Source organism: Macadamia integrifolia, chromosome 6, assembly GCF_013358625.1.
Source record: "Macadamia integrifolia cultivar HAES 741 chromosome 6, SCU_Mint_v3, whole genome shotgun sequence".
NCBI classification, from domain to species: domain Eukaryota; kingdom Viridiplantae; phylum Streptophyta; class Magnoliopsida; order Proteales; family Proteaceae; genus Macadamia; species Macadamia integrifolia.
The window spans coordinates 30,343,032-30,356,722 of record NC_056562.1 but is presented as its reverse complement, the minus strand read 5'-3'; the positions used below and the strand labels follow the sequence as shown (position 1 = coordinate 30,356,722).

Sequence of the window (13,691 nt, the reverse complement as noted above, 5' to 3'; positions counted from 1 at the left end):
GCAATATTTGGAGCCCTGGCATTCTGGTCTACTGAAACCAACCTCAAACATCAGTAGTTATCAACAGTGATCCAATCAAAATGATACACATGTATCTATGATACCTAGATACGTGCACCTATGTCTTTCCGCTTCTGAACAAGGTGGGACCCTTTACCATTAATTGGAACTTCTTCATCATACCCTGTTCAGTGATATTTGAACTTAAGACTTTGTTAAATTACATTAACAAGAAAGATTAGAACTGAGAAATTAATTGACTATTGATGTTGGCTTCATCTAATGAAGTTTTTCTCAGTTTGTTCCTTATTTGGCTTTCAACTCCATGAATGATGAAGCTGCAGCTCACATATATTTTGAAGATTATAGTTAACAGTTGATGAACATTGGTTTCTACTCTGCCATTCATGCTTGCTTTCTATTTGTTATACTTCTATTGTTTTTTGATGATGATGATGATGATGATGTTGTTTGTAGTGACCATGAGAGCATGAAGTGAAAGCTTATAACTGAAGATTAGAATCAAAGCTGTGTCTGGCAACTTGGATTCTCTTTTTTCTCTCCTTTGTTATATATGAAATCAAGTGGGATTTGATTCTGGTCATCACTTCTTTTATTTAAGCTCATTTCAGCTTTGTGGGTGGATTTTTTTTTTAATGATTTCACTCTGATCAGATTCTAATTTATAGACCCGGATAATGGGAACCTACCTCTACATGGTTAAAGATACAGTAAAATCAACAAGACATTGGATAAACAATTTAGTGGCACATAGATTGGGTAAGGTTATTGCAAGTCCAAACATGCGTTGAGGTTTCACTTGAATGCAATCGATTCTATTATCTTGCAGGTGAATAGTCCAATGTGAAGACTTATAAAGACTTAGGCAAATATAATCTTTAAATGACTAATTTTTTAAAGGTGAATTCTACCCGAATCCAAATAAGTGATTTCAAAAGCACATGGCATCTAAAAGAAAGAAGACAACCACTTTCTTACCTTTTGGAGTTTTGGGACTCAATTGCCACCTTTAGATGGCTGCCTTTCTATTTGGGATTAAATTGTTGGTAGAAACTTGAGGGAGAAGAGTTGAGACACAGACTTTGCCACATAAGAGTTGTTTCAGATTAGTGGAAGAGAAAAGGCTCAGGGAAAGGATTGTAGGTGGAGTTCCTTTCCTTCTATGGAGTTCTATATGGATTCCAAACGTTATTTTATTAAAAATACCAAAAAAAAAAAAAAAAAAAAGAAAAAAAACAGAAAAAAAAAAAAACAAAAGGGGAGAGGTTTTGTGCTTGGTCATGTTCACAATTATCAGGTGGGGGGGGGTTGTGAGGGGATCACCAGCTTAGACCTCCATCCTCCATCCAACAATTGTGTGCATGATCGTAAGCATGCCGGGTACAAAATTATTCTCCAAAACAAAAAGCATTGAACTGATTAATTACCATATATGACTGTCAAAATATTTACAAAAACTGCCCTCTCCCCTCCCTCCTCTCCTCTTCTCTTTTGAAGTTAAATATGTAGCGTTTCAACCCTAATTAAGCACAGTAATTGCTAAATTTAGTTTGCATGTAATTGCAAACCAAAGCTAAAATCTTTCTTAAATTGTGAATTAATCCAAACCGATTAAACTTTGAAATTTTCTATTAAAAAAACCAAAAGAAAAAAAAACTTTGAAATTTACCCTCTCCTTGCCTTTTTCTGTTTTTGCCCCCATTGGAATCCCCCTACCCTTTTAAATATATGTAAAAAGTTACTTTGGATGAGAGAAGCATTGTCACTCCATCATTATCAAACTGACTAATTCAAATGCATATCCACTGGAACTATAAAGGCTCAAAAGATATTAGAAGCCTGAAGGTTCTTGGAAGAAAATACACTTTTCAAAATTTAAAAATTGACACACTTTATTATGTAGTAAAGAGTGAGTGTTACACTTTCTTTCATAGGTAACAAAGCCTATATTAATTGGGTCATATATATGGTGTAGGAACAAAGGAGAATTTTCTCATCCATTCATGTGTTTGTGAAGGCAAATGAGAGGTCATTTTCTATTTGTAATAAGACTTTGTTTTAAGTACAAATGGAGAGTTGTGGCATGGAAACCTTCATAATATGGAGCTGCTAGCTCCACTTGTGGCTCAAGTGGTTTAGTGCACCTAAAAGTTGCAGCTTTGACTCAGAATAGACCTGATCTTGGACAAAACTTGGACTCAATAGAGCTGGTCCACAGAAGATTTGAGATGATGATAGCCCAGATAAGACATAGATATCACATGACCAATTTCTACTCTTTTCAACCTGACCTCATTCAATTTGGTCCAAACGCAGAGAGTGGTGGAAGGGACCAGCCCAATTGCCACTCCTAGCTAAGTAGTGCTGAGTCAAAAGGTAGATTTCATGAGTTTCCATCCTAGTTTTTATGATTTATATAAGATGGAAGTCACTAACTACCACTTGGTTAGCAGTAAAACCAAGTTTTTATTAGATCTCTTTGTGCTGAGACTGAGCCCATAGAACAATCGTCATAGAGGAAAGAAAAGAAGGATCATGAAGGGAAAAATGAATGGAAAAGATCGTTTCTCTTATCACTCTCACACAGCCCAACACAATCCTTCGTTAAGCCTCCCATTACTGCCTTTAGTCGCCTCAGTGTGTCAAAGGAGATTCCAATACAGAAAGGAGGGAGATGTATAACGGGAGAAAGGGGGAAAGAGAGTAGAAGAGAGTGAGCACCACTGACCATCTTCTAGAGATAGAAAACCTAAAGTTGCCCCCTTTTTTTTTTCTTATGTCAAGCTCTGAAATCCACACTTCCCATGGAAAGTATAATGATAAACACCTTTCCATTAAGGAATTGAGACATTGCTTTTGTAATCAACAAGCTTCCAGAAGTGAGGGATTCGGTTAGGACAACATTGACGCTTTCATGAGACATGAACCAGCTTTTACCCCTCTAGAAACACGTAGGGCAGGGTTAGTGGGCCACCACTGTCAAGCCAACTTGCACACAGCCATCTCCCATGCCCCTAGCTGAAGCCACATGCACCCAATAATTCTTAATATCTCTGATTAAAGATGCAATGAGACCCCACTTCCCTGCTTCAGTAACTAGGCCCAAATTTATAGATACCAAAAGGATCAATGTGGTAGACCTCGTATAGTAGTATTCAATACCAATCATCAAGTCATACCATTCAACATAATCAATCATCAAAACTGAACATTAGGAGATAAACCTAGTTGGAAGATAATCAAATATTCGACCATTGACACTTGCATTGTGTGATTGTTTATTTACAATTGTTCATTCTTTTTTTTGCATCGTTTTATTTATTATCTTGACCACTTCTTGTGTCGCATTAGTGTGGCATTAGAGATTCTCCCTACATTGGCAAGGCATTGAGTGGATAACCCTTCCCCTTAATGTATAAATCAAAATTTTGAGGATAATTTAACATGTCAAGCCATGATGGGGCAGAACAAGATCTTCTCCAGTGCACCCTCGATGACTGGAATTACATGTCCAGATGCTGTCAACTGTCTGATGCGCTGTGATGTATTGAAAGAGGATCCAGGTCCTGATGGGGCTGGCTATAACAGAATGACTAGGACTAGGGCAGCCTTTCAAGTGATATGGTTGGACCCATATAGGTATGATATTTTATCTTGGAGAAAAGGTCATAACACAAGTAGAGATGAAGCCAAGACTAAAGCCAAGACAAACCATGTGAGGATAAGGAAGCAACGGCTAAAGTTAAAAAGAAAAAAATAAAATAAAACAAAAAGCAAGAAGGGGGAAGGGGTGAGAGGAGAAAGGAGGAAGGAGGAAGAAGGAAGAAGGGGGAAGGGTTAATTAGGGTAGCTACCTACGTCCATGGGTGTGCGTGTGTGCAAGAAAAGTCAGTGTTGTCATCACACAAACTTAACTTTTGCCTTGCTTTCCCTTTCTTTCTTTCTTTAGCAGATGCTTGGCCACCATATCTCTTCCTCCAAACCCTTCTTTTTAAGTTTCCTTCCTGTGCTTGTTTTTCTCCCTTTTCTGTTTTTCTTAGTGAGCGTTAAAACAACGCGTTCCTTCCTTCCCACACATTTTCTTCTTATATCAAAACCCAAAAGTAAGCACTCATTCATCTCAAAAGCCATTTCAAGCTTTGTAGACCCCACCCAAATACCTCCTCTACTACTGGTCGTCTCTTCTCTCTTCTCTCTTCAAACTCAAGACTCTCTCTCTCTCTCTCTATCTAGTGGTTCTGTAATCTCATTTTCCCATATGGGTCCCATGGCTTGGTTGTTGTTGGACCCTTTTTGTCTTTGGAAGGACCACATTTTTTAATTAGTGGAGGTATGGCTCCACCATACCCTTACTTGGATGACTTGGGTAGCTTCCAAATCAGGATTTTCTTCCCTTTTTATTCCCCTCTTATCTCTTTTTTTCAAGTTTTATCACGTAATCACATAAGGTCAAACCCAACATTCAAGACTACTCATGTCTCGATCATGCTCTCTCTCTCTCTCTCTCTCTTAATGTTCTTTTCTTAAAAAATCAAATCTTGTGTTGGTTTTTTTTTGTGACAGTGCTTCCCTTTTCCAAGTCAATGCCCTCATAATTTATATATTTGCAATTAGACTTGCACATATTACTGTTGAGATATTCAACCAAGGATGATGATGATGTATATATTCAGAGACAGAAGAGCCAGTATGAATAAGAAGTTGAAGGAGACAAATCCACTTTTGTTTGTTTGGAGTTATATATATTTGTTGCATAGAGAAATAATTGGGGACCCTTTTTCTGTATTATTTTCCTTCTTTAGGTTTTGGGATAAGTGATAGAGAAAATCTTTTCCTTTCCAATGGCACAAAGTGTTGTTGACATATAATGATTTACATTGTGACCCTTATGAGTTATGAGTCTTATGACTGTCTTGAATAGATGATTGGTGATTTTGGAACTACTTTGGTTGCGTGGCTCTTCTCTCCCACACTCTCTCTGTCTTGTAGTCTTATATCAGAAAGACTACGTTGACATGCTTCCAATCACTTCTTTTGACACTTCCTTTGCTACTAAGTTCGAGGACTTAGTGAGAGACCAATTGAGTAAAAAGGTAGTAGCAATACTGTTAGAATTGGGTAAGCATAGAATGTTATACAGGAAGCTCAAAACTCACAAATGGTTCTATCCAGTTCATGCTCTGGGGTTAATTCAGGATCACATATGATCAACCCCTGTTCCCTTCCCACTCAATTTATGATTGAATCTTAAAAACCCAGATGTGGATTTGATCCAACAATCAAAAATGCATTTTTAATATCTGATCCTTATTGACTGAATCAAGCTTTAATGTGTATCTGATCATATGGGTCAACCTGGATCAGAATTGAGTAGTAGTTGTGATTTACTTTAGATTACAAAAAATGAAAATGCTAATATATATGTTATATAATTTTCCATTCTACCATATTTTATGATATAAAAACCATGGTTTTGATATTCTAACCACACAATAATTGAGAACATTCTTTGCTGCTTTTTTGAATAATTTTTATAATTCATGGCTACTTTCTGATAAAAGCATGTCTGGGTTTATTATTTAGTGATGACAATTCATCAAATAAGAAATGAAGAATCAAACCATATCTTATTTGCTTTATCCCCAGAGATTTTCTCTTGCAGATAGCATCTCTGTAACCTTATCACAGCCAATAGGTTCATTATTCCACTGAAACCTAAGCTTCAAGGCTCCCCCCCCCCCTCCCCCTTGTTTGTGGGCTCACGTGAGCATGTGTGCTTGGGGACTTGAAGCCGTCTTCTTTGTGTAGAACTTGGTCTGTTAATGGCAAAACATTGTGTCTCAATCAGTGGGAAAAGGGTTAAAGGGACTCATAAAGAGCACAGCATAGATAGACAATCTTGGAATTGTAAAGGGAGAAAAAGGATAGATCTTCCGGATTAAACAAAGAAAGTATTAGAATTAATAAATCAACTGAAAGCTAGAAACTTCTGACAAGTAATAGAGCATACTATGATCAATTAAAAAGAGTAGTAGCCCTTTTTAATTTTCTAAATGGTCCTTTAGGAGATGCTGAAGAATGGGTCAGTACCCAAGATGATCTTGTGGGTATTGGTGTCTTGGTGTCTTGGTGAGACCCCTAACTAGAAAATGTTTGCCTTTTTAAGAGAATTATTACAAAGATACTTACTTTTGTTCAGAAAACTATGGACCTCAATAGTTTAAGTTCCGGGGTATCCCTCCATGAAGGATTTAAATTGATAAACCACCTCAAACCTGACTTCTAAGAGAAGAGAAAATTTCTAATTGAAGGTGAAGGGATTGAGTAGGTTAGTAATAATTGGAATGAGATTCTGCATTTTTTCAATTATATATTAGTCATAATAAATTAAAGTAATTCTTCCTAAATCCTTTTTAAATGCCTTCATATTTTTTAAACAAAAAGCATAAGAAGTTGACATGGTTGGAAGCAGAAAAAGGGGGGGAGGAATTCATGATTTCAATATTCAATATGGTAATTTCAATGACCGGAATGTATACTTTCAGAAAATACTAGAAATGTGCAATACAACCTTGCCCTTAAAGTAGGCTCTAAGCTGTTGGGTACCCTACACCCCATTACATAGAACATTTTATTCATTTTTTTTTTCTCCTTAGAAAATGAATAAAATAAATTTTCATTATGAGGGGATGTTGGGTACCCGGCAGTTTAGAGGCACTTTTTCCTTAATTTAAATATTAATAAAACACAAGAAGTATCTATAAACATTGCATCAATCGATGCAGGGCAATAAGCTAATGAATTAACACTTGAGGGGATTTCTGTAGATACTGAACATCTTCAAAGATAATGCGTAGAGAATGTAATCAAGAAACTAGCATCTATGAACTTCTTTTGCCTTTTCTGGAGACCTTTCATTTCATTTTTATCAAAGAGGATGCTCGGGGTTTTGAATATCCTTAAACTTAATTTTCTTTTTTTTAATATGTAAGTACTTTCCTTAACCTCGAAGGAAGGAAGGAATTAATTTAATAACTAATGAGTAAGAACCTCTAAAATAATTAACAACCAAATTGCAGAGGTCATCATTTATGCATCATGGGAAAGAATATTGGTCAAAAATTTATTCAGAACCAAAAAAAAATATCACCTTACTTATTAATGATTAGATTATTGAAGGGTAAGGCTGCATAGCTTTCGTCCCCTTATCTTGCACATGCGAAATGTCGTGCACCGAGTATATCCCCTTTTTTTTATTGCACAGAAAACTCCAATAGCCTAGCCTTTCTTCCTTTTTATCATTAAGAGGACATCAAAGGTGAAAACAGAATTAAAACAGTATAGTGCCAGTTGCAGCAACAAAGACATAATCCAGCAATCAAATTGAAAAAGGAATAATTGAAAAGGGGATTATTCTATAAGCATATATACAAACCAATAAGAGTTCAAAGCTAGCTAAAACAGTAGATAATGGAATAAATCTACAATCATTGTTTCTCTGTTTCTATTCCTTGGACTATTATTTTGCCATTTCTCCTCTTTCCCTGAAGTTCTATTTCGAAGTTTGTTGATAATTTACTGCCCTTAAATAGAGAGTTTTAGCCCTTTTCTTTTCTGTACTAAAGCTGCGTTTGGTATCACTTTTTTCATGTAAAAGAACTTCATCATTAATTTGTATATTTTTCTTCAATTTATTAATTGTTTGTTATTTGTTGCATGCAAGAGCAACCCCAAGAAGAAAAAATCCCAAGGCTATTGTGGATATTTTGAAAATTTTTGTATATTCATTATTTTTCATATATAATACATTATTATGGTACAATACATTCATTTTCTTTGACTTTCGAAAACCAACCGAAAACATATGAACGAGTTTTCCTTCACCCATGGTAAAGAGAATCTTTTAATTCACTTGTTCTGGTGGTTGAATGGGACTCCTGTAATAGCATTACAAACATTTTGGACTTCATACAATAGGAGGGCAGAGAGAAAAATGATACCCAATGGCTAGATTCTATTCACCCAAGGTTAAGAAAAACTTTGGTAAAAAACAGAGGAAAGGGGAGAGGTTGCTGACTGATGCGTGTAAGGACGCCATATCATTTGCTTCACCGGCATTTTATGACGAGCCAATATCAAATTGGACTAAATGAACACATAGATGATGACATGGACATGTCCACAAAAATTTGAGCCCCCCAAAAGACATTAGTACACGGCAGATAAGCCAAGGCAGCCTGAAGGCTTCCCACGCATTCTGAATCTGTTTTTCAAATGTGTGTTTTTTAACAGCACTAAAATCAGTTCTGTTGGGGAAAAAAGGAAAAGAAAAGAACATTGGTGGAAAGAACTTTAAGAGCTGCGACAAACAAATGTGCTGTTGCAATTAAGGAGTTCAAAATATGGGATAAAATCTCAATTTGAAGATAACATCCTATAGTTTTGTTTGACTAAGGAACACCCCCCCTCCCCCAAAGGGAAAAAAATAAAAAATAAAAATAAAAAAGAAAAAGAAAAGCCAAATGGGATTCACAGTGCTAGTAAACCAATGGAAGCAAATTCTCAATTTCCAACAATTAAAAAAAATAATAATAATAATAATAATATGATGATGAAGACTCGAAGAGTTCTGCAACAAAATATGCCCCTCATAAACCCTACTGTTCCACCAATATATAGAATATCTAAAACTCAATCATCAGATCAGAACACACTTCCATCGGTCATTCATGCTTTTGGAGTAGTAATGCTTCGAAAAAACGAATCTTGCTTTGCCACATTGGGCCAAATGGAAATTACACAATTGAAACTCTTAATGTCTGTTGCATTCAGAACATGTATATATACTGAGGTGACCTGTAAATTGAATAACAAATTTTCAAGTTCATACACAGAATAGGAAATCTCGTCATATATTTGTCTCACCATTCGTATGGCCATTTCCCCAGGAAGCAACTGTACCACAGACAGACCCATCCGTGCTGAAGGATTCCATTCCTTTGCCAGCTTCATAGGAAGAGGTACCTTGGATCAAAGTATTGCCCATCAGAATAATGCAAGTGAGGTGACTCCAGTTCTACTGACCAGGGATTTTACAGAGATGTTGCAAAATCTGGTGAAGGTATAACCCTAAATCCAATTTCCTTCTGAGATGACAAATTTATATTAATCCTATGTTCCCTGCCTTGTGCACATGATGCCTCAATTTCCAGAATGGAAGAACAAGGAATCTCCCCTGTTTTCTTATTTTCTGTGGCTGATGGTGGGATTTTAAGATTTAAACTCCATAAAGTGGTAGGAATGTTTTGACAAAAGAGTATGAAAGTGCACCGGTGAACACGTAGCTGTCCAGCCTGTCAAGTATTCCACCTGTACAGATAAATCATCCAAAAAATACACTTTAAATACCATCAACTCTATTTGATTCAGTGAAATAGAAATACATATAAAAACTGACAAAATCAGTTTTAATTGTAGTCACTATAAAGAAAATAAAATGAAAGTACATTAAATGCAAATTTGATTATCAGTTTCATTAATTACTCCCTCCCCACCCCCCCACCCCCCCCACAAAAAAAAAAAAAAAAAATCCAGACATGTGGAACTCTCAGTAACTGTCATTAGGATGCAAGAAAATTAGTCACTAAAAGTTACCATAGTTGTCAAGGCAACCCAAGGTGGTGGAGGGGTGCCCAAGTGCTTAGCTGATAAGGCGCCCAAATGTTATTATTATTATTTTTTATTTTTATTTACCCTCTTTTCTAACATCATATATACAACAAGTCACAAAAAATAAACAATAAGCCACATCAAGTCATAAAAAATCAACATTAAATCACATCCAAGGCTCACGGTATCAGGTTTCGACCTTTGGGGAGACCAAAATTTCGTGGAAACCTGGGAAATTTCGAGGATACCGGGGATTTTTTTCCGGTATGGTGGAAACTTAGGTTTCGACCCCCAACAATATTTTTTTGTCTGATTTTTTGTGTACAGTCTATTTTAAATATTTCTAACACATTCACATCGTTAGTTTCATAAAAAAAACACATAAAGTCTTACTTGTGTGGTGAACCAAAGATTCAATAATCATTGCGCTGGCTTGTTGGCTTAAATTCTGAAATTTTACTACATAATGACTATATATAGTCTACAATCTACATCAAAACATAAGATATAATCCAAATGATCCAAAATAGATAAAAATATTACATCATCAACAATTATCTATCAACACTCAACAGTAGTGACTCAATTCCATGTAGTGTTTAGGAGGTTCCATCCAAGTAGTGACTCACTACCCTCAAGGCATGCATGTTATCCTTTCTAACATTATTTAGTAAGCTATATATACCTTATATCATAAAAAATCAACATTAAACCACATGAAGTCATTAAAATCAACATTTAGCCACATCAAATCATAAAAAATCAACATTTAGAGATATGCTCTTGTTCTATAATAAGTTTGACTGGTCAAATGATTTTTATTTTTACATGAGACTTTTTGTATTAGATATAACATAAAATCAGTTTTCCAACAAGTCTAAGATTACTTAAATCTGAGTTGTAATGACATAGTTATGCTCCGATCAAACTTATTTTAAAGTGCGCAAATGCTGTTAAAATCCTGAATGAAAATAATTTTAGGGATATCAAAACAAAAGATTATTTTACCGGACTTTTGGTTTTTAGCAATGTTTTAACATTTTAGGATTTATAAAATTTTCATAATTGAGAAAAACCTCAGCATTTAAAAGTTGAAAATCGCCCGAATAACTAAAATCCAGTTTTTGTTCTTGGACTAAGGGGTTGACTTTTTATCCTTTAGGAATTTGATTTTTAAACTATTTTTATTTGATTCAAATAGAAGGTATTTCCTTATTTATGAATAATATCTTAATTAAACCCTAAAATACATTTACTTAAGTAAACCCTAAAATACATTTACTTAAATGATATTTGGCATAAATAAGTGTAAAAAAATGAAAATCTCCACTATTTCCCCAACTTTCCCACACTAGAGAGAAAAATGCATAAGAGAAAGTCAAAATTTCCCATGTTTCGGTCGAAACATGGGAAACCTGGTCGAAATATGTCGAAACCTGGTCGAAACTAGTGATTTTTTAAAATCCCCTAAGGTTTCGTTTCGACCTAGGTTGATGCCTACGGAACATGCGAAATTTCGCTCACTCGAGTTCTCGAACCATGATCACATCAACTCATCAAAAATCAAAATTGAACTAGAAGACAAAAGAACTAAATAAGCAAGCTATTGAAATTTTGAAACATTCAAAACATACATTTGATTTATACAGTTCTTGGAAATGATCATTGTCTTGGTATACCTAGTCTCACATTTGGTTTTATATTGTTCTTGGAAAATATGATCTTAACTATAAGTAATTAAACTGCTCTCAATTTAGAGAATGTTCTTGTTCTCTAACAAAATGATTTTTTTTTTTTTTTTTAATATGAGACTTCTTGTATTAAGCACAACACAAAACCAACTTTCCAACAAATCGAAGATTACGTAAATCTGATTTATATCGAAGGAGTTATGTTCTGATTATTTGGTGTGTGCGAATGCAGTTTAAAATCACCCTAAATGGAAATAAATTTGTAGACATCAAAACAAAAGTTTATTTTTCTGTTCTTTGGTTTTTAATGAAGAAGAAAAATAAGGACAAAAAAAAACCTACTCAGCCTTATCCCACCCAATTTATTGGGGTCAGCTTCATGGATCCATGCAAAATAAAGAGGAAAAATGAGATGAAAGAAAAAGGGAAATGAAAGTAGAAAAAAAAAAAGCACAACACCAGCAGGTCAAGAAAATCTCAACTAAATGGGGTCGGTCCTTGCCCTCCAATCGCTCTACCTAAGGCCATATTGGATAAGGCCTAGGGTCCTAGACTATACATGTCATTCCTCACTACTTTTATAGTCAGTTTAGGCCTGCCCCTAGCTCTTTTAGCTCATTCAATTGTAATCAAATCATTCCTTAATGGGGTACCTCCAAGCCTTCGTTGAACATGGTCATACCACCTCAAACTACTTTCTCGGAACTTGTCATTGATTAGGGCTACTCCTAAATCAGTTATAATATGTTCATTCCTTACCTTATCCTTTCTAGCTTTGTCGTACATCCATCTTAACATCCTCATCTCTGCTACACATAGCTTCTCTATAGGATATTTCTTAATTGCCCAACATTCTGCCACATACATCATAACACTCTGATCTCACTTCTCCACTTCATTTATCACATTTTAATTCTCTATGAAACATCATCCTCTATGTCACTTTCTTTATTTATAGTTGACCCCAGATATCTGAAAGTCACTTTGTGGTATCTCTCTTTCCTTAATTTTCAACATATCGTTATCCAACTGTGACTAAAGATACACATCATTTACTTCGTCTTCAATCTACTAATCCTAAAACCTCGTTATCCATATAATTGTGATTTTCTCACATTTGTAGGTTACAGGGTCATGCGCATGAAAGATGCGAAATGGGAGGATTCGATACAATCTACACATTGGTTTACCCATGGATCAATTCACATGTGATCAAGGATAAGATGGGAAGAAGTTTCACTGAAGCAATCAAGGACAAAAGAGGAATTTCACCTCAACTTAGAAGTTTGACCAAGAGATTGAGCAATAAAGAAGAATTGGACAAGGGAGGATTTGTGTAAGTTTGAGAAGAGAAGTGTAGGGGTCTGATGGTAATTTTGAAAGATGAGTTCTCTGGAATATATTAGATATCGGGCTCGTTACGCTCATAATTTAAAACGATGCATCTTTAATTCTCGGGTCGAGTCAATTCGGGGTCAGGATGGAGATATAGCCGAAAAACCCATTTTGGCTAAGTTGGAATTTAAGTTGAAATTTAGAATTAAAAAAAAGAAAAAAAACCTCTCCTCTCTCCCATACGTAACTCACTCTTTCCCATTCCTATTTCTTCTTGGTTTCCTTATCTCTTCCCATTTTTCTTCTCTTGCAAGTATCTTCCTCTTTCCTACTTGGTTTCTAACTCTCCCTCTTTCTTCTCTTGCAAGTATCTCTCCCTTTCCTAAACTATTTCTAGCACTCTCTCCTTAGCCTATACATAGGAACCTAATTCACAACTCAAGATTACAATCTTTTTAGAGAGCTTTTTCTTATGAACCTTTTCTCTTGAGTTGTAAGTAAAGATTGAAGTTGAAGTTTGGAGTTCTTCAGCTTGGATTTTTACAGTACATATTCAGTAAAGTATTTTTTTTTATTCTCTTTTCAATTTCAGATTTAATTCAATATTATGTCTTGTCCATCTTCTAGTTATTTTTCATCTTTCTTCATCGCTATGGTTAACTAAATCCCACAACTTGGGGATTGGATGAACCATGAGATGAAGAGCAACTTGTAAGCAATTGATGCCCGTTCTCTTAATTCCATGTAACCAAAACTCTATTGCAAAGTCAAAGTTATATATGCCATTGATTACCTTTCGTATGCGTAATTGCCAACTTCCAATACGGTCTTGCTTATAATTTAATGCTATGTATGAGTTGAATAACTCATGGGACATATTAGATTAAAACTCCTTTTCTATTGACCTATTTAAGCATGCGACATAAGGCTAGATTGTTTATAGATTGTTCGTAACTTTCATGGTGGATTCCAATT

At 35.2% G+C, this 13,691-nt stretch overlaps 1 protein-coding gene across 2 annotated transcripts in view; it reads right to left on the bottom strand.

Annotated features, from left to right (window-relative positions):
- Positions 1-8,768: 8,768 nt before the first annotated feature.
- LOC122081107 (phosphatidate cytidylyltransferase 4, chloroplastic-like) overlaps positions 8,769-13,691 on the bottom strand; it is a 55,731-nt gene continuing 50,808 nt past the window's right edge. For both annotated transcript variants that reach the window (XM_042648082.1, XM_042648084.1), the window contains exon 7: positions 8,769-9,390. In XM_042648082.1, coding sequence (XP_042504016.1) covers positions 9,299-9,390 — 92 coding nt within the window. In that variant the 3' untranslated portion in view covers positions 8,769-9,298. The remainder of the gene's footprint in view (positions 9,391-13,691) is intronic.